Source organism: Mauremys mutica, chromosome 1, assembly GCF_020497125.1.
Source record: "Mauremys mutica isolate MM-2020 ecotype Southern chromosome 1, ASM2049712v1, whole genome shotgun sequence".
Classification (NCBI taxonomy): Eukaryota; Metazoa; Chordata; order Testudines; family Geoemydidae; genus Mauremys; species Mauremys mutica.
This window is the reverse complement of record NC_059072.1, coordinates 283,566,358-283,593,480: the sequence shown is the minus strand read 5'-3', so window position 1 is coordinate 283,593,480 and position 27,123 is coordinate 283,566,358. Positions and strand designations below refer to the sequence as shown.

The 27,123-nt window shown below is 40.7% G+C and overlaps 1 protein-coding gene across 2 annotated transcripts in view; it reads left to right on the top strand.

The window, feature by feature from the left end:
* Window positions 1–27,123, top strand: part of SCEL (sciellin) — a 116,740-nt gene that overhangs the window by 65,962 nt on the left and 23,655 nt on the right. The window contains exons 4-12 of one of the 2 annotated variants that reach the window (XM_045012506.1): window positions 4,629–4,725; window positions 5,420–5,482; window positions 5,860–5,928; window positions 9,574–9,642; window positions 11,565–11,630; window positions 13,019–13,084; window positions 14,405–14,458; window positions 19,564–19,599; window positions 21,393–21,464. In XM_045012506.1, coding sequence (XP_044868441.1) covers window positions 4,629–4,725; window positions 5,420–5,482; window positions 5,860–5,928; window positions 9,574–9,642; window positions 11,565–11,630; window positions 13,019–13,084; window positions 14,405–14,458; window positions 19,564–19,599; window positions 21,393–21,464 — 592 coding nt within the window. The remainder of the gene's footprint in view (window positions 1–4,628; window positions 4,726–5,419; window positions 5,483–5,859; window positions 5,929–9,573; window positions 9,643–11,564; window positions 11,631–13,018; window positions 13,085–14,404; window positions 14,459–19,563; window positions 19,600–21,392; window positions 21,465–27,123) is intronic. The other variant, XM_045012514.1, reaches the window with a different exon arrangement.

Sequence of the window (27,123 nt, the reverse complement as noted above, 5' to 3'; positions counted from 1 at the left end):
GAAAGGAGAAATATGGATGGTGATTAGGAAAAGACTGATGGCAAAAGGTTGGGCGTTTGGGTTCTGCTGGGATAAATGTCCAGATGCTTATTAGAAGCCTAATGACACATATTCTTCTGCATTTGACACAATTGCGTTAAAAATCTTAAAAGATTTCAAGCACTTCAGGTTCTGGTTTTGGCTGGACACCCAGGGTCCTCTCCTATGAAAATGGACATCAGTTACAATTTTACCACTGACTACATTGTAAGCAGGATCAGGACCCAGCCATGAAAAGACTCATAGCTGAACATTTCAGAACCTCAGTAAAGGCTTCGTTCCACACCAGCTCCAAAACAAGCAAAGGCTAAACAGGCTTCTTACTTCCCCATATCTATTAAAATTAGGACCGTCAAACGATTACAAAAGTTAATTGCGATTAATCATGAGATTTTTTTAAAAATCATGATTAATCGCAGTTTTAATCACATTGTTAAACAGTAACAGCATACAATTTATTTAAATATTTTGCATGTTTTTCTACATTTTCAAATATATTTATTTCAATTGCAGCACAGAATACAAAGTGTAGAGTGCTCACTTTATATAACTATTTTTATTACAAATATTTGCACTGTAAAAAAGATAAACAAAAGAAATAGTGTTTTTCACTTCATCTCTTACAAGTACTGTAGTGCAATCTCTTTATCGTGAAAGTGCAATTTACAAATGTAGATTTTTTTGTTACATAACTGCACTCAAAAACAAAACACTGTACACTTTGTATTCTGTGTTGTAATTGAAATCAATATAGTTGAAAATGTAGAAAAACATCCAAAAAGATTTATAATAAATTTCAATTGGCATTCTATTATTGTTTAACAGTGCGATTAAAACTGTGATTAATCGCGATTAATTTTTTTAATCAAGTTAATTTGCTTTGAGTTAATTGCTTAAGTTAACTGTGATCAATTGACAGCCCTAATTAAAATGTTTTCCTTGGTTTTAAGCAAATATGTTTATACTGCCATTTAAAATAACTGAAATATAAATCTCTGTTAGTTGCTGCATTTCCGCAGAGCATCCATAGGGGATAGCAAGGAACCTCACTACACAAAGGAGAACGCCTCAAACAGGAATTCTTGTGGAGCAAAGCCACCATTACATGCTTGAAATGGCTGCAGCATGTGCTCGGTTTTACAGATGCATTAAAGGTTGCTCCTTGTATCCTCCCCTCCCTTTTGTACTTGCTCAAGGGCTAAGGACAAGCTGCAGCAAAATATATGCATTAAATCTGTATAAGCACATTAATATATTTCATCCTTGACTTGATCAGTACAGATACAATTTGATGCAGATAGGGCCACACATACAGTAGAAACACACATTAACAGTAAACTATTTGCACTGCAGTATTACAAGCAAACATTAAATGCATATTGTTTATCTGCTGCCTCTAGATGGGGCTTCATTTCAAGTTAATTGGATTATTAAATTAAGAAGTATTAAAAAATCCAAAATGGACTTTTGGAGTAATTTTACTCTCATGATGTGCCACTGGGGAGAAATGAATGTTCCACACACTAGGCTTGATGTACTCTTGGGTATATATTGATGTGCATCTTGAAAACACCACATCTATGCTTGTGCTTATGCGTAATAGCAGATTTTTAGAGATGTGTGAGAATGTAACTGACTTTAGAGCAGAACCTTAAATGTGTTGGAAAGGGTTTGCAGGAGTCCTTTGCTAAAATTATGCTACCAATATGAAGGGAGTGCTGGGAAGATTTCCTTATTTCTGATGGAGTTCTTCCTTTTGGATACTGCTAACCCATTCTTGCAGAAGATGGCTTTTAGGCTTGGAGCTCATAAAAATAATTTTGAAGAGCAAATGTTTTGCACCAGATGTAAGGTATTAAAAAAAATTACTTGGAGGGGGAGAGCGTACAGTTCCCTTTACAAAGTCTGCAAACCTCCATCCTCAGTTGTCAAATGTCGGAAGTTCTATTTGTCTGCCTGCCTATTGTGATTGTTATTCCATGTCCATCATGATACTACACAATACTGTGCTATACTATCAATACACTGAGCAAATTATACATTTTATAGGCAAGTGCATTTAATATAGGTTTGATTGCTAATTGGTGCTGCCTCCATCTTTGACTGTAGCTACGAGGAAAAAAATATCAGAAGGGTAGCCATGTTAGTCTGGATCTGTAAAAGCAGCAAAGAGTCCTGTGGCACCTTATAGACTAACAGATGTATTGCAGCATGAACTTTCATGGGTGAACACCCACTTCGTCGGATGCATGTAGTGGAAATATCCAGGGGCAGGTATATATATGCAAGCAAGAAGCAGGCTAGAGATAATGAGGTTAGTTCAATCAGGGAGGGTGAGGCCCTCTTCTAGCAGTTGAAGTGTGAAAACCAAGGGAGGAGAAACTTCTTTTGTAGTTGGCTAGCCATTCACAACCACAGCACAAGAGAAGGAGAAATTAGGGAGACATTTTTGGAAGCTCATATTAAAATATTGGTAACATTACTGGTCCAGTGACAAAAATCTGTCTTTGATTCTGCATGTGAACATCCCAGTTGTCCTACAGAGAACAGAGCGGCGGGAGGGGCGGGGGCAAATGGAGCAATTTGCCCCAGGCCCTGGGCCCCACAGGGGCCCCCATGAGAATATAGTATTCTATAGTTTTGCAACTTTTTTTATGGAAGGGGACCCCAAAATTGCTTTGCCCCAGGCCCCCTGAATCCTCTGGGTGGCCCTGACAGGGATCCACAGAAAATGGTAGAGGACATGTTAGGGCTTGCAGTCTTTTCTTGATTTTAAATGTAATACAGAATTCCATCTTTGTACTCTGACATTGATTTTTCACTAAAGAAAATATTTCTGAAGAATGTACTCCAGGCACTCTCCCTTTAAAGAAACAATCATCTCCTTTGCTGTGTTTCACTTCCTCTATCTGGCCTATGTATTTGTGGTTCTTCATACTTGTCACTACACTTGAATTTCGTGGATAAAAGGAACTTGGCTTCCTTTTTTCACAAGTCAGAGCAAAATACTGGTGCGACAAATGAACACAATACCGACTGTGTGTACTCTGTTTGTGAAGTGATATGTCTTTCCAAACACAAAGAGCACAACCATATATTTTCAATCTGAATGATGTTTAGTTATATCTGCTCAAATCCATTCTGAGTGAAGCAAGGTGTTTTGATGTGTTTTTGCTGTGGTGCTCAGAGGCTAGGCACGATATAGTAATCCAATAGGCTTCCCAAAAGAGAGTGCAGAACCCATTGTTTCTTAGCACTCCAAGGGTACGTCCATACTACCCGCCTGGGTCGGCGGGTAGCGATCGACTTCTCGGAGTTCGATATATCGCGTCTCATCTAGACGCGATATATCGAACTCCGAACGCGCTCCCGTCGACTCTGGAACTCCACCACCGCGAACGGCGGTGGCGGAGTCGACGGGGGAGCCGCGGACTTCGATCCCGCGCTGTCAGGACGGGTAAGTAGTTCGAACTAAGGTAGTTCGAGTTCAGCTACGCTATTCGCGTAGCTGAACTTGCGTACCTAAGTTCGAACCCCCCCCCTCCCAGTGTAGACCAGGCCCAATTTATTAAGTTTGTGTCCTTAATGAGGGTCTCATATGTACATCATAAGTCTAATTTGTCACCTCCAACTTGGCTTCAAAAGGAGTTTCCATGTGTCATGACCGCAGGATTGAGCTTCCACTGCAGCTGAACACACAATTAAAGGGAAGGTGCAGTAATGGTAGAAAACAAAGTGATGGTAAGGAGCTCAGATGGGGAGAAAAGGATATACACCGCTACCCCAATATAACACGACCCGATATAACATGAATTCGGATATAACGCAGTAAAGCAGTGCTCCGGGGGGGGCAGGGCTGCGCTCTCCGGTGGATCAAAGCAAGTTCAATATAACACAGTTTCACCTATAACGCGGTAAGATTTTTTGGCTCCCGAGGACAGCGTTATGTTGAGGTAGATGTGTAGCTGTAATAGGCTTAAGAACGAACAGGGAGGATTTTCCCATGGGGCCAAACTACCACTAAAAGCACAATTATTCACAGCTGTCTAATACACTGAGAATATGTTCTCATGGATCATATGAAATAATATTCTTCAGAGTACCAGGCATTAAGACTGTTCGTTAAGGTTATTTTGCATGTTTGTAACACATTAATGGATATTTTCTAATTCACTCATCAAATCAACTCTATTTGTGTTCGTTCAGAAGTAAATCAAGCTGTTGATTTTTAAGCTGAAATTGTGAATTCAGACTGGTAAAGTGGGATTCAGGGACTTCTACACTGGTTGCAGCACAGCAGGTTATTTATTGGTAAAACATGGAACACTTAGGAAGGTAACTTCTAATACCCAAATGACCCGCTGAACGACTGCATGTGTGGCTTAGCAGACTGATATTAAAGAAGCCTTGATCTTCATGTGTAATATCTAAAGAGTCAGTTTGTGCCATAAATATATATAGCTATATTGCAAACTTTCTCAGAAAAACAAGTATTTCTAATGCTATTCTAAGTTTTAGACCTTTATTGCATAGTTTTTTCAATAATTGTGCTTCTGCATTGATAAATGCAAAGAGTCCCACTCTTACAGGGAAAAGCAAACAACAGGTTGTTCATGATGACAACAGCAAGCGAAGGACCCTGTTGCAGGATAGCAGCTGGATAAAGAAAAGACCTGAGGAGGAGAGGTAAGGAAAGAATTAATTTCAGTTCAGGCAGTAAAGATCATATGCAGCATATTTTCCCTGACTGCAGGTTAACATACTCTTCTGGTTTTTAAAAAAAAATTATTCTATTATCTAATTTTTTTGCAAGTGGGTTTGCATTTATTTCACTATAAAATCTCTATTGGCCCAACTCTGAGGTGCTGCTGAACGCCTCCTGCAAGCTGTTAACATCCTAAACTTCCACTGTTACATCAGTGGGAGCTTGGAGTGCACCGCATCTTGCTAGATGTGCTCAGCACCTCACAGGATAGGCTCAAGATGACATTCCCTTATGTTTTGATTACTGGAATACCTGATTTTCCATGTCTGGAAAAATGCCAATTATTTAATGTTGACACGTTTATTTAAGGAACTTAATTGCATCAGGACCAATACTTAAACCTACTGTGGTACCCTATTATTATGATTGGTATTACAATAATCCCTAGAAGCTGCAATCAAGTTCAGGCATCCATTGAGCTAGGCACCATACAAATACATAGTAAGAGACAGTCCCCATTCCAAAGAGCGTATAGACAAGAGCTGCTGTCAGTGGAGTTAAAATGGTTTAAAACTGATGTTAGATCTGAGTCAAGACATAAATCGTTGTCAAGAAATTGGTCTTTGTTTAAATAATTTGATTTTCACCAAAGATCTGACTTTTTTTTAATTGCAGTACTAATGAAAACTATGGCAGAGTTGTGCTTAACCAATACAAATCTCAAGATAGTTTACAGAGGTACAGTAAGTAGTATGTCTATACATCTGTCAAATGGTATTGCTAGAGATAAAGGAAAATACACACACTAAAGTCCTGTTTATGCAAAGAACTTGTTTTGTTCAATTTGGGCCTGCTCTTCCTCCCACTATCATTAATTACTTACCTCCTATCGACTTCAATGGGAACAGGATCTGGCCTTTAACTCTGAATATATTGGAGTACTTCATAATGTCTTACATCAACACTTGCATATTGTTTTCATTTTGATCAAATGAATAAAAATGTTAAAATACATTTGTATATATGCTTATTTAGAATGTCATTTTTGCAAACAAATGCATACTTTAAAAAGAGTTTGTTTTTAATTACGTCTAACTATTTTTTCTTTATAACAGTAACTTGAATGAAAAGGAAGATCAGAAAGTTTTACTTGGCCGATACAGATCTGATACTACTTTAGACAGGTAGCATATTCTTATATACAATATTTTGTCGTTTTCATGCAAGTGGGGTTTTGTATATGTTTTGTCTACAAAAGGAAAAGTATTAACAAGTAAAATGGATGAGTGGCATATTAAATTTTGCATTTATACCACGATAGTCTGATTTATTTATTTTCTAAAACTACTGTATGTGTATTTTTCCCTCCAAGATCTTTTGTCTTGAGAAGACATAGGCACTGACTTTCTCTGTTCCTGAGGGGTGCTCGACCCTGGCTCTGCCCAAGACCCCACTCCACTCCACCCCTTCCCTCAAGCCATACCCTGCTCCACCCCTGCTCTGCCCCAGGCCCCGCCCTCGCTCTGCCCTGGGCCCTGCCCCCACTCCTCCCCTCCCCCAGGCCCTTACCCCTGCCCCACCTCTTCCTGCTCCCGCTCTGCCCCTGCCCTGCTTCTTCCCATTCCCTCCCCAACCTCTTCCTGTCCCACAATTCCTCCTCTCCCCCCCAGCACCTCCTGCATGCTGCTGAACAGCTGATTTGCGACACACAGGAGGAGTGGGAGAGAGGCGCTGATCCGTGGGACTGCTGGTGGCTGCTGAACACCCTCTAATTTTTTTCCATGGCTGCTCCAGCCCCAGAGCACCCACAGAATCAGCACCTATGTGAGGAGTGATATATTGGTTGTATAGTTCTGTGTCCAGAAAGCATTCACATAGCAGAATGGTGTACCAGTCTGCACATAAGTTTATGTTGATGTTTAGACTTGTTTTCACCTTCAAAAGAGAGTTTCTATTTTTATTATTCTGTGTCTGTAGCACTGAATAGATTCTACTGTTAAAAGGGATTTCCTAGTATTGTAAATGGAATTCCTGCTGATTTACTCCCATGCAAGTGAGTGGAGAATTGGCTCCTCTGTGTGACATATAAATATATACAACATTTCTGCCAGCAAATACAGTCTCTGTCATGTATGTGAATTAGCAATGGACCAGCCTCAAACATTCACATTGAAGAGGCCTCACCCAAATTTCTCATTCCTTCCGAGTCCCTACACTTCCCTCCCACAATGTATCATAAACCCTTACTTTATTTATGAGAAGTGTGGGGGAAAGGGTCGTGTCTTATTTTACCCAGATTGTTTCTCCCTTCTTATTGAGAACTAATTAGATATGTGGGGAAGAGGTGGAAGACATGCCTTAAAATCAACTAGTCATCATGATGATCTTTACGCTTTTACTTCTTTGTACAAACTATTGCTGACTCCAAAACTGATGTGGTGAAGAATAAACACTAACAATTGCCTTCTATGATATCTGAGTCTTGAAAAAGGCTACTGAAATAAATAAAAAGAACACTCATGCCAACCTCAGTCTTCCACTCCATTGTTGGCATGAGAGGTGAGATGTCAGGACAGTAACACTAGGGAAATTAAAGAAGTAGATTTTGATTTTTCTGCAATGTCCTCAATAAAAAGCAGAATGAAGGACAAGGGTGTAAGTCTCAGTGAATAACAGCTGGTTGAGAATTACTTTAAGAATTTTTCATCCCTATGGCCCCTGTAATGTTAGCAAGCTTAGTGAGACCTCTAGTGGTCTTCTGAATAACTGCAGGCTACAGTCTCAAATTGCCTGGGGCAGGAGCAACTTGAATAAACCCAATAGATACTTACATATCTAATTTTAAGAATTAAAAAAAAATCTAGAAAACACATTGCACAAATTGGACCCTGGAATGGCTATGCAAGAATTTCCATTGAAAACAATTGGTGCTCCACATGTGTATCTGAAGGCAGAATATGTAATTCTTTGTTTCAGTCAGTGACATCTGATTAGTAGTTCTCTGACTGAACATGGCTAATTATTGTTCTGTGTCTATTGCACTGGATGGGCACTCTTTTTTATAAAAAAAACCCCTGGAATTATTTTCATTTTTGTATTTAAATAAATGGGTCTTGACTGACAACCATTTTTCAGAGACAAGTGAGATAATATCTTTTATTGCAGTGATTCTCACCAGGGGTCCGAGGCCACCTTGGGGTGGCAAGAATCTGGGATGCCACCAACCAGGGCTAGCATTAGATTTTCTGGGGCCCAGGGCAGAAAACCAAAGCCCTGCCATATGGGGCTGAAGCCCAGGCCCTAAGTTCTGCCACCCGAGCTTGAAGCCGAGCAATGTAGCTCTGTGGGGGCCCTTGTGACATGAGGCCAGGGCCGGCTCCAGACCCCAGCACGCCAAGCGCATGCTTGGGGCGGCGTGCCGCGGGAGGGCGGCAGGCAGCTCTGGTGGACCTCCTGCAGACATGCCTGCGGACGGTCCGCTGGTCCCGCGGCTTCGGTGGAGCATCCGCAGGTGTGCCTGCGGGAGGTCCACCGGAGCCGCGGGACCAGCGGACCCTCCGCAGACACATCTGCAGGAGGTCCACTGGAGCTGTGGGACCGGCGACTGCCAGAGCGCCCCCCACGGCGTGCCGCCCTGCTTGGGGCGGCGCAATTCCTAGAGCCGCCCCTGCATGAGGCTCCAGGTAATTGCCCTGCTTGCTACCTCGTAATACCAGCACTGGCTTTTATATGCAGAAAACCAGTTGTTGTGACACAGGTGGGCCGTGGCGTTTTTAATAATATGTTGGGGCGGGCTTCAGAAAGAAAAAGGTTGAGAACCTTTGTTTTATTGGAGCAACTTCTGCTCATGAAAGAAAGAAGTTTTTATGTGCCACATAGCTCTTCTTCAGGATTTTTTTTTTCTTCTTTCTAAATGGGTCTTGACTGACAACCAACTTCAACTGCTTTCAGTTATTTAAGCCAAACATTTAAGATAAACAACTCCAACTTAGTGTTTATAATCAACCTTAAAGTATATATAGTACACTTGATCTTTGTGCAGAACTCCTGTTGATACCAAAGGGAGTTCCACACATGGAATGAGGATAGAACTTGGTAAATGTTATCAGTGCTGCTAGAATATTTGTGATACTCAGACTTTAGTGAAAGATAAAAATGCTATCTTATCCTAAGAGTGAATTCACTAACAGTTTGGAAAAGTTTTAGGCAATGACTATAGAATCCATAAAAGGCATGAAAAGTCATGTGCTTGATCCTTAATGCAAATCTAATGGCTGAATAAAATCAATATTAAGTACAAATAATCTAACCTCTTTGGCTAATGTTACCCCTGAAGGTCACACATCTGTTCCATCACTGATTCTGTACTAGAGTTTCTTCAAATCACATTGATCTCTAAAAGCCATCATGAAAGAACATTGTACCTCTCATGGGACAGTGGAAGAGGGGGTTGATTATAAATATACAGTACTGCCTCATCAAAAGACTTTCTAACAGTTTGATCTTAATAGTAGTCACAGACAGTTTAAAGGAAAAATTCTAATCATTTCATTTTAATGATGACTGTGGTAGTTACAGGATATTTAAGCACTCAGAATTTAGACATAGTTTATATTCTTTTTTTCAGTCACATATATGCATTGAAATTATGTGTATTGGTTCGGTTACTATACTATTCTTACTCATCAACATCATGTACTGGCTGTCATAAGCTATGCAGCCACACGAAGTAATAGTTGATGTTGCCATTTTATTTAGTGTATTTTTAAAGACATGATTCTAATCTAAATGTTTTATGAAAATGAATTTTGTTCTGTATTTCAATACAGAATTTCAGACACAAGAGATGCTGATAAAGCAAATAATTCCCCACCCTTAGATAATAGGACAACTAACAGGTAAGAGTCTGAGACCTGCTAACCCTTAAAAATATCCTTATACATTCTTATTACTGTTATTTTATTAGTGATGCATATATCAAGGATGAATAGAGAGCATAAACAATAGTGTGTGATGTGACAAAGATTTCAGAGCTGGTGAGAATATTTTTTTTAATTTAGGTGAAAAACTTTTTCATCAAACTTTTCAGCAGAAAACTTTGACTTTGTTGAACAAATGAAAACTGAAAAACTGAAAGAATTTTTGGCAGCTGAAAACTAAAAAAAAAATTGGGTTGGAGGTTTTTGGTTTTCAAAGAAAAATATCTAAAAGTTTGGAGGAAACCAGACACTTCCTGTGAAAATTTTCATTTATTCAAACCCCGTTTTCCATTGGCAAAAAGTTTTGACCTGTTCTAAATTTTTTGTTGAGTCAGGGATGACCACATTAAATATATACTAGTGTTTGGTGAACAACACTGAAAACATACCTTCTAAATTACTGTTGGCACATGAGTAATTTAAGTCTCCATTTAAGAAAATAAAGGTAAAAAAAGCTCAGCTATTATATTTATAAATTCAATTGGTCAAATTCCCTGCTGGTCCAAGTTCATTCAATGTCAGTTATATCAGTGATAAATTATGTCCAATATAGTTGGTTATGATAATCAAACAGTACATGTAAGTGTAACCCTGGGAAGTGGTGAGATAACTGTAAAGTGAAACTGAGTGACTATGACACGTACAGTGCAAGTGAGACTATGCTTTCGTATTAAGATTTCTCACAACTTTGTTGTAAATAGTATGGTAATGATATGTGAAATATCATATAAACTGGGTTTTATGTTGTGGCTGGAGATAATTCTGAATATGCCTAGAGAGAAATTCAAAAGAGGACTCATGGTGGAACTTAAACGGTATATAGGCTTTGCACTGGCCCTCTACACTTGTTCCCCTGAAGAATGTTCATAACAAGAATTGTGATTGATTTCATATTATATTTATCCTCACTAATTCAAAAGTTGAGACAATAGGACAATAACATGAAATGAAAATTTCTTATGAGGAAATCGCTGTAGGGTAGAATGTCAAATAGTCTTGTAGGCAAGTACTTAAATGTACAGCATTCATCATCCATCATCATCATCATGGCAACTCCCAAAGGATGTAGCCTTCTTGTAAATCATGCGCCACCCAGATTGATCTCTACCTAGGTTCTTAAGATGGTCTGGCTCGATATTCAGTCTATGGCCATCATTGGTGATCTTATTACAACTCCAAAGCTTTTGGTGACCACGTGATCGCTGACCCTATAGCGGCATTCCTCAGTAAATGTGCTTCATACTTTGTTGAACTTCCATCCTAATAATAAGAAAGCATCTGAAACCAAACCAGTGCTGATGGAGGTGGTTGCTAGCTTTAGTTACGGATAGCCTCACTGATAGCTTTGGTTACGGATAACCTCATTCCTGATCTATGCATACTATGGCACACCTGATGAAGATGAAGGGAATCGAGAATGTACAGCATTGCCACAATAATAGTATCTGATTAAGAAACATACAATTCAAAATGTGAAAAATAGAGATTTTTTTTAATGTTTTGGTGGCTATAAAATGTAGTGTAGTGACATGGATGGATATAATGGTCAAGATTTTTACAAGGGGCTAATGATTTTGGGTGCCCAATTTGAATATAAGGACCCTTCAACATATCTTAAATTGGGCATCCAAAACTAAGCCCCTTGTGCCATCACTAATGAAATCACTAATCACTTTTGAAAATCTTAGCCAACATATGTAGCTATAATTGTACCAATTAGTGTTTATAATTCCATCCTTTAAAGAGTGCAGTGATAGCAAAGATCCCATTCCTTAGTTTATCAATTAAAATCATAACATCACTGAAAAACAATGAGCAAACTAAGTCTCTTTTGTTAACAGACAGTCCTGGACTCCTTCAAATACATCAACCACCACCACCACCACATCTCCTGTGAAGCACAAAAGGTATTCAATATCACCTTTGTTTTGCTCTCCGAGGATACATACAGTACTGTTGTGCATCAGTAATGTGCTAAGATATATTGGAAAAATAACTTCCTCTAAAAAGTTTGGAATTCTTTTAAAAAGAGTTCTGCTCCTGAAAATTATCATTATCTGGCTATTCCCCACTGGATCACTGTGGGGGCAGGGACTCTCTTTTTACTGCCTATTTGGGTGGGGTCTAGCACTGGTTCTTGATTAGAGCCACTACACACTACTTCTCTACAAATGAACAATAATAGTACTGTTTTCTATAATAGATAAAAATTAGGGTTAGAAACTTGTTTGATTTCAATGGCATTAGCTGGGAGATGGAGACAATTGGCTATGGAGTAGAGAACAGAGTTGCCACCTTTAAGGTTCAGAAGACTGGGACACCCAGTAGGATCCTGAGGCTATTAAACTGGACAACTGGAAGTGTGTACTGAGTACCCTTACAGATTTCCCAGGGCAGTTACCTCAAAAAAAGGGGGATTCTGGGAAAACCTGCACAGGTGGCATCCCTAGCAGAGAACTGAATTATTAACTAAAAATGGGCTGCTGGTGGATACCCATTTTCTTGTGCATTACCTTCCTGGCAGCAGCTCCCAAATTCTGTCCCTTCTGGCTTTGTTCCAATTCCATCTCCATTCCATATACTAAAATGATCAGCAATTAAATTGTTGACATTGAAATTAAAGTATTGTTGTTGTGTTAGAATTAACATCCCTAATGAGATTAATGGAGGGGCAGACAGTTTACTCCCCTCAGTCATTTTCCTTACGCTGTCTGCAGACTTGGGAAGACACCACTGCATTAATTACACTCGGTTCACATTTGGAAGGTTTTTCTTCACAGCAATGATGGCTACAAACTTACTTTTGTTAGAATGAAAACTTAGATTCTGCAGAATCTGAATGTGTTATGGAGGCCACGTAAATACATCAAGCTTTCCAGATCTGTCAGCTGGGCTTGGGGGTTTGACCCATCTGGTTGTCCCTTATGAGACCTGTTTTATTGGCACAAGGGGCTAAATTTTTTCTTCACTTGAGCTGCACCAAAGAAGAACTTGGACCAAAGATTGTATTTTGTACATTGGTTGCACCACTGTAATTAAAGGTTTCACTTTATGTCCACTTGCATTAAATGCTCTAACAGAGTGAACAGAATGGTGTGTCAAGATGGTGGTTGCTATGAAGGCACTGGAAAATAAGTTTAAAAGAAGAATAATAATTTAGGAAATGTTATAAGCATTTTCTATATCACTTCTGAGATTCTAACATTCTCTTTTCAAATAAAATTAAATTGCTGTTCATCCACTAAACACTACATACTCATACTCTATAATTGAATTATTAATTAATACTTAACAGGCAGTCTTGGATGCCACCACCAGTCTCCGGTTATAAGAACACCACAGTTACTGTGGAAAACAAAGGGTAAGAACTAAGAATGGCATTTAGGTGTTTATTATTATTATACGTGATCCTGCAAGGTGCTGAGGACGCTTAACTTCCACTGAATCAGCTCTCAGTAGCCGGGGTTTAGGAAATGCAGAAAAACTTGTGCTAAAATTAGCTGCAGTTATGTAAGAAGTGAATGTTTAGTTTTTAATGCTACAGCTGCATCTGCTTTCTGTCTGATGAATAATGAAACTGCTCACATCTCAATGTTAAATATGGATGAATTATTGAAAATGTGTATATTTACACACACAAGATGTGGGTGTTATCTTTATTCTGAAAAATTGCATTGTGATCTCAGTGTTTCTAAGTGAAATTTTATTTATGGAAGCAAAATTTTGTGAATTGAACTCAGTGTATAAATTTAAGCAGGTGCATACATATTTGCAGGATTGGGGCCAATGGGGGCTGAGGGAAGCGGTGGCCAGCACATCCCTTGGCCCGCGCCACTTCCTGCATCCCCCATTGGCCTGGGACGGCGAACTGCGGCTGGTGGGAGCCATGATCGGCTGAACCTGTGGACGAGGCAGGTAAACAAACCAGCCCAGCCCGGCAGGGTGCTTACCCTGGTAGGCCGCATGCCAAAGGTTGCCGATCCCTGCTTTGGAGCAATGCCTTCAAATTTGGTAGGGGGTTGCCCTGTGTCAGGGATAAGCCTTTTCCTATGAAAATCCACCCAAACTTGGCCATGTTATATGCAAACACAAAAGCTTATATGAACACACGGGCCTGATGTTGAACTGCTTATAATTGTTTAAATATATTCTTGCATATAGATAAATAGTGAGCTTTTTTCAGTAAAAAGAAAAACTTTGCACATACAAATCATGTATGAAAAGTATGAATATAAATGGTGGAGTTTTGTATGTACAAGACTGAATAAATCTTCAACCAGTCAAAACATGTATACCTACATAACTTGAAACGGGATATCTGATTTACCCAAAAATGTATTAAAACAAACAAGCAAACAAGCAAACCAACCCACTAACTCTCTTATGGACAAATTTCAACTGCTTTTGTTTTGTTTTTACCAAGTTGTTGGGAGTTGTGGGTGTGGCAGTCTGAAAACTGCCCTTTCATTGAAATGCTCCCTCCAATCTTACTATGGAGGGGCTATGCATATTTCTGTAATAACAAATGAATGTATAGCTTTTTGTGAAGGAGCATGCTAATTTCACCATTCTCGGTATTCTATTGCACCTCTCAAACCTATTTCTAAATGGCAAATTAGAGAATGAATTTTCTTCTTAAAGAAAAATGCTCAGATACTTTTCATTGAATGTTTTAATACAGGCAGTCCAGAACCCCACCAGACACAACCACCACAACTACAGTTGATACTAAACGGTAAGAATGAGCACAGTGTTTATATTATGATTAATTCTGAATCATGCTGTAGACGTGTTTTTTTTTTCTGTGCTGCAGTACAGTTCCTTTCAAGCCACTTAGCTCACTACAGAATAGCAACTCTGTGATAATCCTGAGTATTCTCTGAAGGTCTTTTGCCAATGGATAAACTTCCAAATGGATATGTAGATGCAATACATCTGCTACCTTGTGCTTTTGATTTCAAAAGCAATTTGTAGCCTGGCATTTTCCTGAACGCTTGTGCATTTTTCTTCTCCCCCACCCCTTGCATTTTGTTTACTATGTGTGTATCCATAGAGTTGTAGCCGTGCTGATCTCAAGATATGAAAGAGACAAGGAGTTCTGTGGAGCTCAAAAACTTCTTTCACCAACAGAAGTTGATTCAATAAAAGATATTACAAGACCTATCCATAGAGTCAGCCGTTGCAGGAAGTTAGAATTCAGCATGGATGCAATTAATGTAGCTTCAGTAACTGTCTATATGCACAAGACTTTTAGGGCTATTCTGGAAATTACATTACAGCCAATGTCATACCCTTCTATATGTAACTCTAGCGCCCTTGTAGCCAAGATGGAGTCTGCCCTGCAGGCAGCTCTGGCCAAGAGAAGGTGCGCACAGGAATGCAGCAGGAAAAAATCCCTTCCACCCCAGGGGCACGTGTTCCAACCCCCCCCCCCCCCCCGAGTGAACGCACACCCCCACAGGGAAAGTACAATGGATATAAGAAAGGGAAATATTTATTTACAGAGGGATGAGAGGAGAAAAACAACAAGGGGAAATATAGGGGGAGCAGTAAAACAGGGTTGCATTCAAACCAAGGCCCCCCCCAGGCCCAGTTGTAGCACAGTCTGAAAGGGCAGACAGAGTTCAGGAATCCTGAGCAAAGTTCCAGTCCAGTGGTGAGTCTTGGGTGCTCCTGGTCGTCTTCGGCGCCAGTGAACTTTCCCCCAACAAACCCCTCTCGTGCCCTCTTCTGGCACTCTCTGCAAAGCCACACAGAGCGACCACCTCCCCACTTAACTAGCTAGCAGCCTCCCTCCTTATTTCCAGTGCAGAGTCACAAGCCCCAGTACTCACAGCCCCACGCAGCTCTGGGCAGCAGTGATACTGGGTCCACCTCCGGCCTGTCCTTCTTGGGTGATTCCTCCCTGGCACAGGGCTCCTCCTGGCTTCTGTCCTGGGCAGGGCTGGCTCCAGGCACCAGCGGAGGAAGTCCGAGCTGCTCTTTTTTTTTTTTTGCTTGGGGCGGCAAAAATGGTAGAGCTCTGGTCCTGGGGGGTCCCTGATTGGCTGCCCTGTCCTTCCCAGGCTTCAGGCAGGTTCTCTGCTGCTTCACTTTGTGAGGGCCTGCGAGCTGCAGCCCTTCTTTCTCTCTGGAACTCCAGAGCCACACCCTGGAGTTTCCCTCCTTACTCTTCTGCTCCCCTTCCCCCGTTCAGAAAAAGATTTACACAGGCCATGCTGTCTAAACCCCAAGGGGTTACATATACAGAACTGTTTTCTTGCTGTGATGTAGGGTATAGATCTAAAATTTATGACTAACTCAGACCCTGGCTCGTGTAACTGTGGTGGGGAGGGGAGAGCAGAAATGGAATCTGGGGTGTTGTCTGCTCCAGTTATCCTGGCAGGGCAGGATTCCATCAGAGGGCTGCAGCTCCATGCTGTGGGGTGCATTTTGCTGCTCTTCTGAGTGGAAGCAACCTGCGTGCCTGCCATCTGCCATCTAGTGCTTGCTGTTGAGAGAGGATATGCACCAGCCAACATAGGGGGAAGAGTTCTGTCCTCTATGCAGCAGATTAAGTCCTCTTGCGGATATGATATATAGACATGAGCATTAGCTGTTTTGAGCTCAGCAGTCCACACCTGTGTGCAATGTAGTAATCATGCCCTGCTATTTGCTTTGTGGGAGGAAAGGCTCCCCACTTCCTCTTCCCTCCTTTTACAGTGGAGATGGCATGATTATGCCCATAGAAAGTTGCAAACAAGAAAGCAAAACAACATCAACAAAAACCAACAACAACCAAACACACAAATACACACTGCATGAACTCTAAGCCTCCCCCACCCTTTCCCGCAACAAACAGTTTATAGCATTTTATAGGGAAATTTCTATCTTTGTCTATATGGGTTTTTATGCTGCTTTAATCTGCCACTGTCATTTTCATATAATCTAGCCCACTATATAATTTTAGATGACTGCAGCTATGTCTACTAGCAAAAAGAGGAGTTGAACTATGACCCTTATTACTCCAACTCTTTTTTTTATTTTACCATAACACATTTTAATTTTTAAAGATGGCGAGAGATATTTCTACTGTATACCAATGGCATATAATATTTCTTTTATGGTTTTATCCAACCAGTTATACAGGCACTGTTTTGAGTCAAATAAAGATGTAAACTTTGCAATTAATTTAACCTTCTTCGTTCGCTACCGTCCATATGTTTAACCAAGATTCAAAATCATTGCTCAGTAGAAGTACGGCACCTGATGCTGAAGTTTAGTTTAATAATAAGAGATATGCCTATCTCCTAGAACTGGAAAAGACCTTGAAAGGTCATCAAGTCCAGCCCCCTGCCTTCACTAGCAGGACCAAGTACTGATTTTTGCCCCAGATCCCTAAGTGGCCCCCTCAAGGATTGAACTCACAGCACTGGGTTTAGGAGACTAGTGCTCAAACCACTGAGCTAGCCCTCTGTTACACCATTACTTGCTGCCCTCATTCTCATCAAAATGATGGATTTTTTTTTACAAATGGTGATCATGATGCATTTATTTTGGATTAATTTCAATATCTCACTAGTGTCGTGGCAATTGTGGAAGTATCCCAAGTAACAGAGCTGCAGAATGACTCTTAATGTCTTCCCAGGAGACAACCACCAAGTATTGAGCAAGGGAGGAGTATAGAGCTCTACCTGTTTTGGGCAAAACTGATATGATTCTATTCCTTGGCCTCCTCTCCTCTTCCCCCTTATGCTGGCCTTCCCACTGCTAGTATATTCCCCTGCCTTCATTACTTCTCTTCTCCCGCAATGCATACCCCATACACACACAATTGCCCCACAAGGTAGGCATTGTCCTTGTGAGACTTTCATGACACAATTCATTCCTGGAGCACCTCTGATTATAGTGACCATATGTCCCATTTTGTCCGGGACTTTATTAAGACCTGTCCTGGCTGTCCGAACTTTTTTGGCAAAAGTGGGCGTTTGTCCCATTTGCTCTTGCCAATTGATCGTCAGTTGGCAAGAACAAACAGGACAAATGCCCACCTTTGCCAAAAAAGTGGGGCACGCACCCCTAGGGGGGCAAAGAGGAACATACGGGGTGGGGGGAGTGGCAATGCCAGCTCTTTGGGCAGGGCCGGGGGAGAAAGGGCTCCATCAATCTGTGGGGAGACAGGGTTTGAGTGAGCAGCAACACCAGCCAAGCAGGGGGGCAGGCCAGGCTCAAGCAATGCCAGCCCCGCACGGGGTGTGTGTGTGTGTGTGTGTGGAGGGGGGGCAGCAGGGCTCAGATGACAAGTGACACCAGCCCCTCAGGGGGAGCAGGCTGGGCTCAGATGAGAGCTTGCATGGGGGATGTGGGAAGGCAGGGCTGGGGCCAGCCCCATCAGGGGCGGCTCCAGGCCCCAGCACGCCAAGCGTGTGCTTGGGGCGGCAAGCCGCCGGGGGCGCTCTGCCGGCGCTGCAAGCGCGGCAGGCAGGCTGCCTCCGGCGGCTTGCCTGCAGAGGGTCCGCTGGTCCCGCGGCTTCGGAGGACCTCCCACAGGCAAACCACCGGAGGCAGCCTACCTTCCGTGCTTGGGGCGGCAAAATCCCTAGAGCCGCCCCTGAGCCCCATGTGCGGCGGGGGGAGGGAAAAAGCCAACTCCACGTGTGGCGGGGGGGAGGGGAGACAGTGCTTGGATGGGTGGGTCAGGCCAGCCCTGCACAGTGTTCTGATTTCCCTTTGGGATATATGGTCACTCTACCTCTGATTGGTGTTGCCACTCTACACTTGGCCATCAAAGATGGGAATGAAGTGATTCATTGTTCATATTTGTAAAGTGCTTTGAAGATGTACATGCTGTTTTTCAGTGCTTGGTATTATTATAGCTAATAATAGCCACCAATCAAAGGAGAGCTTCCTACTTCGCTTGAAGCATGTTTCAGGAAGACCATGAAGTGGCGTGTTTAGCAGAGTTGCAACAAGATTAAAATCAGAAGCAAATAGAGAGATGTGGAAACTATGTAAGCAGGACTACCATAACATGGCAAGAGTGGGGAAATCAGAGCACCACTAGCTGTGCACTTCTCAATTCTAGGGAAAAGACCCTGTCTGTCTATCCCATGCTTATAACTATGATTTCTTGGAAGGCATTCAAATAATAAGCAAGTGGTCCATTGCTGGTGGTAGTAAAGGGTAATTTGCTAGACATAAGATTTTTTAAATGAATTTTTTTATTTTTGCTATTAAGAGAAAGCTAGAGTGTAGAGATGAATCATTCCTTTGGATCTGAAAGCAGTGAGACACAGGATTGTCCTGTTATCTTCAGGAATGGAGTTACCTAAATATGGTCTGGCTTCAAAGAAAGCTGTCACTAGTTTTCAAGTAGTCTTATGAGCCAAAGAACTGGTCTGAATTTTTCTGAATTCACTCTTTCCAAGCATGACATGAATTTCTATAGTGTCCCATTTCAATTCCATGTTAACTAAGCACTAATTACAGGACACTTAAAAGGAACGTGCAATCCATGTTAAGTATCTTATCAGTTCCACTATAACTGAGCTTTTGACTGCCAATTGAGTACTGAAATCAAAGATGCATTGATCTGAGTATGTACTTTGGAGAATAGTTAATTGACTCATGATTGTCTAAACTAAAAACAATATGTAAAAATATAATAGAAATGTCTTATTTTATTTTCAGTATGTTATCTATATTGATGTATGCATTATTCATACACTAAGAAAACATTGTTGTCTTATAAGGAAGGAAAAGTAAGATAGACTGTTGTTAGATTTTTAAATATTTGAGAGGTGCTCCAATACTAGTGTTTGCTACTTCACACCTGAAGTGCATATGGTTCTCTTTCTACAGAATTGCTTCTTCAGAAAATCCAGAAGGGCCAAAGATGTAAGTTTGTGATATTTTAAATATTACTTGTAAAGCTCTTAAGCTTGGAAATACAGCACAGTTCTGTGCATATTGTTGTGTACTTGCTTCTAACAGAATGAATATATGATTTAACTGAGATTTTCCTGATCACACAGGAGCAAGCAAAGAGGGCATCCCACAAAGTATAAATCTCCTTATCCTTCAAATAGTTTAGAGCATTTCAATGTACATAGCTCAGCATTTAAAATACAAACAACCCCTCTCCCCCAAGCCACCCCCCCTAAAATAAACCTGTTCCCTGATTTTAATTCCACAGTTGTCGTTATTGCCACTACTAAGGTCACTCAATGTTGAACTGACTCTTTGGAGGCAATCAATAAATGGAAGAAGAGTAAATGAGGGAAAGAGTAAAATAATGGGAGGGGAAATAGTAAACTAAAGTCTTATTTAAGGTAAAGACTTGACTGAAGCTAAATCGATATAAGGCCCTCTTAAACCCACACAGAGGAGTTGTGACAGTTTAACTAAATCAGTTTCTAAACCTATTAGTTAAATAAGTAAAATATTCACACACAGAGAATGCTTAACTGACTTGTAATTTCATGGATTGGGTCTATCTACTACAGCAGTTCTCAAACTTTGTCATAGTGTAGATCTCATTTTAATAGAGATTGTCTGTCTGTTGGATCACATACACTCGGATTCCCAATCCAGTAGCCCACCTTCTCTCCCATTCATTATCTTATAACATCCCTATAGAGACAACCTCACATATTAATAATAATAATTATTATTAATAATAACTAATATTATGAACATATTTAAGGTATTTTAGCTGTCTTTTAATGTGATTTAGCACCTAGATATAAGGAGGGAGAACCAGGACCATATAAAGCCTACTCTTTGGACTGATTGCAAATGTTCCACAGAGCACTTTGAGAGTCACTGGCCTCAGAGCTTTATGACATTCATATTACATCTATTCATTTCTGCACAATAAAATGTCTAGCTAGTTCTTGATCCTACTAACACTTTTGCACATGCTTAACTTTACTTCCACAAGTAGCCCTGTTGACTCATGGGGAAGTTATTCAAGTGCATAAGTGTTTGCAGTATCAAGGCCTTAGTCTGCTAAAGGTGTTGCAATTATTATTTTGACGAGAGAGAAATATGATCTTAAAAATTAAGGAAAAATGACCAGTACTCTGCTCACATTATTCTTCATATGCAAAAGTTCATATCAGATCTGCAGGGATTTTTTTTCCTACAAGCACTTTCAAACCTTAAACAAACCACAATTTATTACTGAATCCATAACGTTAAAACAACCAATCCAGAAACACCAGTTTTTCACAAAGCTCAATGGGTCACAGCACGGATGTGCAAAGAAGTGTTGTATGTGTGGATATATGTAATTTTAAAAAATCTGTGGAAAGTAGTTGTCCTTTCTCAAAAAAACCCTAACTCAGGGGTTCTCAAACTTGGGGATGGGACCCCTGAGGGGGTCGCGAGGTTATTACATGGGGGGTCACGAGCTGTCAGCCTCCACCCCGCTTTGCCTCCAGCGTTTATAATGGTGTTAAATATATTTAAAAGTGTTTTTCATTAATAAGGGGGGTTGCACTCAGAGGTTTGGTATGTGAAAGGGAACACCAGTTTGAGAACCACTGCCCTCACTCATTACTCTATTATAAACCTAAGAGATACTGTACAATGATGGGTACTATTATAACTTATGTATGTGGAATGAGATTTATATGACTTAGGTATGTTACTCATGAATTAAATATATATTTAACATTATATTGCAGGACTATCTATTCATCAGAACAAACTACACCTGAGAGATCAAAAACTACTGTAGACAATAAAACCAGAACAAGGTATTACAAATACACATAATCAGAATGATTGGTACAGAATGGGAAAGAGAAATATAACATAATAGATTTATTAGACCTCAATATTTGATGGGTTACGTGGGTTCTGTGGATGAGGGGAAGCAGTATGGACCAAGTTTAGGACTAGAAGCCAGGAACTCCATGAATGGTAATCCAGGTTCTGTCAGTGATTTGCTGCATTATCTTGGAGAAGTCATTACACCTTTTGTGCTTCAATTTCCACAGCTATCAAATTGGAGTAGTGTGGTGGGAAGTAAAGACCCCACACAGGCAGCAGCAGACAATATAAGGGTTAATGAAGAGAGCAATCACTCCCCTAGCTGCTGCTGAATGGCTAGTTTGCAACAGCTGAGATAAAAATTTGCAACCCAAACAGAGCAGGGTGGCTGCTGGAGAAGTTGGGAGCCACCAGAGAGAAGTTCTACAACAGGGATCGACAACATTTGGCACGCGGCCTGTCAGGGAAATCTGCTGGCGGGATGAGCCGGTTTGTTTACCTGCAGCGTCCGCCGCAGGTCTGGTCGATTGCAGCTCCCACTGGCCACAGTTCACCCTTCCAGGCCAATGGGGGCTGCGTGAAGCGGTGTGGGCTGAGGGATGTGCTGGCCGCCGCTTCCCACAGCCCCCATTGGCCTGGAACAGCAAACTGTGGCCAATGGGAGCTGTGATTGGCCGAACATGTGGACACTGCAGGTAAACAAATCATCCCGGCTTGCCAGTGGATTTCCCTGATGGGCTGAGTGCCAAAGGTTCCAGTTCTGCAGCATGAGATGGGGGAAAGCTAACTAGAGAGAGCAACTTTCAGGCAGAAGGATCCAGGAAAGGGACGATAAGGAAAATGGCTGCAAAGGCTGTATGTAGTAAGCAGTCCAGGGCAGCAGCAGGGGACCTAAACAAACAGTCCTTCCCTGCCTAATGCTGGGACCCAGAGGAGAGGTGAGCTTGGGTCCTCCTACAGCCTCCTGGAGGGAAGGAGGACGGGACTGCTGAAGCTCCAGATTCAGGCTGGCAGCCCTAACTTAAGACTACTGGACTTTGTTTGTTCCTGTTTTAACTTTTGTTCCTCCCTGACGAAGAAGAGAGATAGGGATATGTGGTGTCAGGCCTGGTGGTTGGAGGCCCATCACAGGACCTTTAGGATCTTGAGGTGAGACCCCTTACTTCCCTGAAAGGGGCGGACTCAAAATGACCCAGCCACAGGGTGGAGCTGTTAAAAGAGGCTGAGCACTACAGGCCACATTTTGGAGCTGATACCAAAAAGGAAACTGGGGCACGGCTGCCTTTTTTCCCAAGGATTTGGCCACAAGGGGGCACATTAAAGGGCAAGAGGCTGGATGATAGTAGTTTATACCTGCTTAACACAACTCACAGGCAAGGTTTAGTTAATGTCTGCACAGTGCTATGTGGGTAAAAGAGCCATATTAGTGTGGAGTATTGTTAGTGTTAGACAGAAAAATGTAAACACAAATTAATGTGACAAATATTAAAATGTGTTTTTAAGAGTTAGTGTATGTGGTACTGTATTTTGAAATACAGATAGATAATATTAATCGACTATAAAAGTTGTCAATGAAGAATGTGAAAATGCTGATTATTTAAAATCGAGGCAAACTGGGAGGCTTGTCAGAATGGAAATGGTACATTTTCCAATGTATTCAGTAATAACTGTGCACAAACACTGACTCTATGCCCTTGCCTGTAATACAGTGCCCTGACTATGCAATTCAGCTCTATGGTTAAAATTGTGAATTCGTTACAAGAAAGATACTTTTAGAGATGCACTGAGAATTATAGTAGCTCACAATTTGCAATTTTTAATTTTGAATAGGAAAGGCTACAGATTTTAAGTCAGTTTAAATTAGCTCAGTTTAATTTATTTGATTAACAAAGTATAATTTTTGGAGATCTGAAGCCATAGCATATGTTACCTTGTATTCTCCAATAAATTCCATAGTATATTAGAACAGTCCAAAATCAAGGAAAACACCCTGAAGATGTCTGGCAGTGTAATTCTCTAGGAAGAAAGTAGTGCTTAAGTGAAACATTCCCATCCACAAATCTTGGGGATTTTACAAAATAAAATATACCAGTTCATTAACTAGGGATGTCACAGCCATTCCCCACTATAAAGGCTTCTTAAAGTCTTCCTTAATCCCCGTTCTCATTCAATTCATATCCATCCTCCCCTACTGGTTCTCATTAACATATCAAGCTTTATATTCCAGTTCCTTCATTGGTGGAGAGCTGTAGGAATAGTATGTGACTGATCCACTATGTTACTATGGTAACCTTGCTCTGCAGTTTTTTGTGTCACTATGTAAACTATAAGTAGCCTGGAAAACAGAGGGCTAAATATAACCCTTTATTCTTGATGTAACCAATCCTACAGTTTTATGCACCTACAAATTCTGCTAAATGTATGTATCCAATAGTGCTCAACAGAAACACCATTTTCTGTTAAAAATGCTACATTAATGCTATAATTTTGGCAAAAAATATTTATCCAGGAAAATTAACAGTAAATCTATTTTCTAGTAATGTTGAAATTCACTAAAATAAAATTAAGGTAATATTTTAGTTTAAGTGTGAAATACTTTATTGTCATGTAATTTTACTCAGAACTGTAATATTTAAATGCATTTTTAAAGATACATATTTACTTGGATTTTGTTTTTTCTCTGGAGAGATGTTAAAGTATTAATGAATTACTCCCCATTTAAAATGACCGGAATATGATACTTAATGCATCTGCCTTGTCTTCTGTAGGGTACAAGAGTACAGCATTCTATTGATTCTTATGTGATTGGGTTAAATATGGATTCTTATTAATATTTATGAGTGCACGATAGCTATCAAAGCATCTTCATTTTGAGAGGACTGTGTTAGCTAGCAAAAAACATATAACTGGAACAGACATGTATGCTATTGGATACTACAGATTATACTTTATGGCAAATCAATCCCTGATTTTCTTTGCCATCCTCATAAGATCCAAGTTGTGGTAAATCACCCATTTTGAGAACTGTAACTGACTCCCTGTGGAAGCTGTCAATGCTAGCAGGAGCATCATTTGGAGGGAGATTAGCTGAGATGGCTGTAAGGTGCTATCTCTCTTTGGGGCAAAGAATGTTAACTCCACAGTGCAGTTTGCCATGCAAGTGTCTTTGGAGCAGGGGGACTGGAATCTGGAGCTCCGAGGCTATAGAGTCACTCTCTCTCTCTGGTTCAGTGACTGTTTGAAGCAGTTGTTCAAAGTGAAACAGTGTCAGGACAGACTGAGAGAGACACCCATCCTCCTCCTTCAGCATAGCTCAGTGGCTAGGGCACTCTCCTGAGAGGTGGGAGACCCCTGTTCAAATAATTTCTCCCTGTCAGACAGAGAGAAGAATTGAACCTTGGTCTCCCACATCCCAGATGAGTGCACTAACCACTACACTAAAAATTATACAGTCACTTGGAGCAGGAGGACACTTTTGAATGGGTCCTGATCTAGTAGGCATGCACTGAGGGTACTGAATTGGCCCCGCATACAAGATAGGCGCTCCTCCACCTATCTCCCTCCAGTTTGAGGATTGCACTGGGGCTTTGGCATCCAGATCTCTGGAGTGGGGCAGCAGTGCCCAGGCCCAGAGGCCAAAGCTTTGGAAACTTTTGTAGCAAAAATGTAGGAATCTACAGGGTTAGGCAGCAACTGAGTGGGGCTTTTGTGGATCACAGTGGTGCCTAAAACTGGGACTTAAGTCCCTTTGTGGATCTGGGCCACAGTGCCAAACATCACTTTTTGGTATAGATGGGAATGAGGCCCTCACTGGGCTTCTGTGTATCCTGGCACCTCTATTTCTTGCAAAGGACACACAGAATCCTGGAGCTGCATTAACCTCCCTGGAACTACCAGGGGAGAGAGAGTGGGAGCCAGAGATGGGAGGATGAAGTGTCCTTTAGTGGATGGGTGTACTTTGGGTGCTGATTGATCTGGTGTGGGTGTGGGGACATCTTCTGACATCTGACTCATGTAAAACTTTACCCTATGCTCATTTATTCTCTATCTTAAAATATAATATATACACCTGTCCTGAGTACTACAATCCACAATTAACCTGTGTAGCTGTCTGCAACAAGATAGTATTGAGGGCAGAAGCTTAGTAGGATTCACAAAATGATTAGATCACCATAAGATTAATGAGAACATGTTTAAAGGAATATAAGCATTTAGGCTTCAGTGTATAAGCAAACTACCTGAAGTTAGAAGGAAATTTCCTCTATAAGTAGGCCACTACATAAATTACAGGGTCCATTCCTCTGAAGCATCTGGTACAGGTCACTGTCCGAGACAGGATAGTGGATAGGCTGGACCTCTGACCAGAATGGCAATTCCTATATTCCTGTATATAGCAGCCAGGCATCCACACTCTCCTTCTTCAAGTCCCCCCTCCCCCTCAAGAATCTTACTATTTTTCATTGCCTAGCCTTTGACGGCTAATCATATTCTGTCTCCTCCTGCTTATATCCCTAATGGAAAACAAATCTATACTTTTAACCAATTTTTAAGTTAGAGTAGTAACTGACACGGAATGTCAATTATATAAGGCACTCTCTATACTATATAAAGTCTATATGATTGACATTCCCTGTCAGTTACTGCTCTAACTTAAAAACATCCAAGTAGGTTAATTAACATAGGCTGTTGATAATTACAGTTGAGGATATAAGAATGTTCTTATCTGCTTTCTAAATGTCTATCCATTCAGGTATACTTTATAGTTCTCCTACTGCAGCACTTCTACCACAAACTATAATGTGGAATATATATTTATTTATTACATTAGTAACATTTCCTTAATTCTCACATTCATTCAGCATGTGCTTGACATGACTAAAGTAAGTAATTTCAGTTTAGAGATATCATTTTAAAATTATATATATTTTAACACTGAAAAAATTAAAACTGAAAACTAACCCTTTTAGTCATATAATTTTTTATGTTGCATCTCTTCCCATGCCATTATTTTCCCTCATTGTGTCTAAAACTTATTTGTGTGTATTTTGTATAATTTAGATAGTAGGCTCCTCAGGGCAGGGGCCTTACCATCTTATACCCATACGATGGTGTATAACTAATAAAGGAAATATGTATAGACACACTTTTTCCTTCAGATCTGTGTGATGGATCTTATTCATGCTGTGTTTTCACTATCCTGTGCCTGTTTGTAGTGTGATATTCCCCTTTCAATGATGCGCCAAGTGGATTATTTTGCCCTTTGCCTTGAGCAATAACTTTATTATAATTGTAGCACCTATGACAATAGTTACTCTTCTCTTAGTTGCAAATACTTCAAAATCTGCATTAAGCAGTATGTTCAACAGGCAATATAGTTTGAATATTTTAAATCGTCCTCAAGGTTCCCAGTACAATTTTATTCAACTATCTATTAATGATCTCCTTCAGTAGGCAAGCAACTTCTGTGTCTTAGGTTAGGTAAAGATCATACATAAAGTCTGCACATAGCGAAACCTATCTAAAAGTATCTATCAGTATTGGATACACTGGGCCAGATACAACCCTAATGCAATTCCACTGATTTAATCTGAATTACACCAGGGACGAATTTGTGCCAGTGTGTTAAAAATAATTAATGAAGGG